Here is a 655-nt window from a genome sequence, read left to right on the forward strand (position 1 = left end):
CCCACACGACCACCGTCGCGCCCCTCCCTCCCTTTCCCCACCTCCCCAGCACCTGGCCAGCAGCAGGACGCCCTCCAGGTGGGTGTGGGCCGCCACCAGCCTCCTCCAGCCTCCAGCCTGCTCCATGCAGGTGACCACCATGCGGGCTCCATCCCCGGTAAGCAGAGCCTTGAGGGCGTCCACGGTGCAGCTAGGGGGGGCACAGCGGTGAGGGCAGTGAGGGCACTGGTCCCGCCCTCGCTTCCCCCGCTGTGACCCCCTCACCTGGCATGGCTGTGCGGTGGCCCTCGTTGGGATGGGGCCCAGATCTTAGGGGTGTCAGGGGAGTGTGCACCCCGGGCCAGCCTGTGCAGCTGTGTGACCAGCGTGAGGAGGAGGTGTGAGTAGAAGCCCCGCGTAGCACCCACACAGCCGGACACAGCCAGCATCTCCCCAAGGGCGCAGGTGGCCTAGGGAACAAGCAAGGCACTCAGCTTGGGGTGCACTGCACACCGAACAGGGACAAAGCCTCAGACGCTTGAAGGACACGACGGATGCGCGTGACTCGGGCGATACCCTGCTGCCCCTGCCCCCTGTGTCCCAACTGGCCTGCCCCCTTGGGCAGGGGGTGGGGGTGTCCCCTGGCAGGGCTGGCTGGGTCACCTACAGCCAGTGC

General features: G+C 68.4%; 1 protein-coding gene across 1 annotated transcript in view; it reads right to left on the reverse strand.

The window, feature by feature from the left end:
* Positions 1 to 655, reverse strand: part of MROH6 (maestro heat like repeat family member 6) — a 6666-nt gene that overhangs the window by 2726 nt on the left and 3285 nt on the right. Inside the window, exons 3-4 of the mRNA XM_039845986.1 lie at positions 265 to 449; positions 53 to 190 (exon numbers count right to left, since the gene is read on the reverse strand). Of these exons, the coding sequence (XP_039701920.1) occupies positions 53 to 190; positions 265 to 449 (323 nt within the window). The remainder of the gene's footprint in view (positions 1 to 52; positions 191 to 264; positions 450 to 655) is intronic.

Source organism: Pteropus medius, unplaced genomic scaffold (genome assembly GCF_902729225.1).
Source record: "Pteropus medius unplaced genomic scaffold, Ma_sr-lr_union100, whole genome shotgun sequence".
In the NCBI taxonomy this organism is placed as follows: Eukaryota; Metazoa; Chordata; class Mammalia; order Chiroptera; family Pteropodidae; genus Pteropus; species Pteropus medius.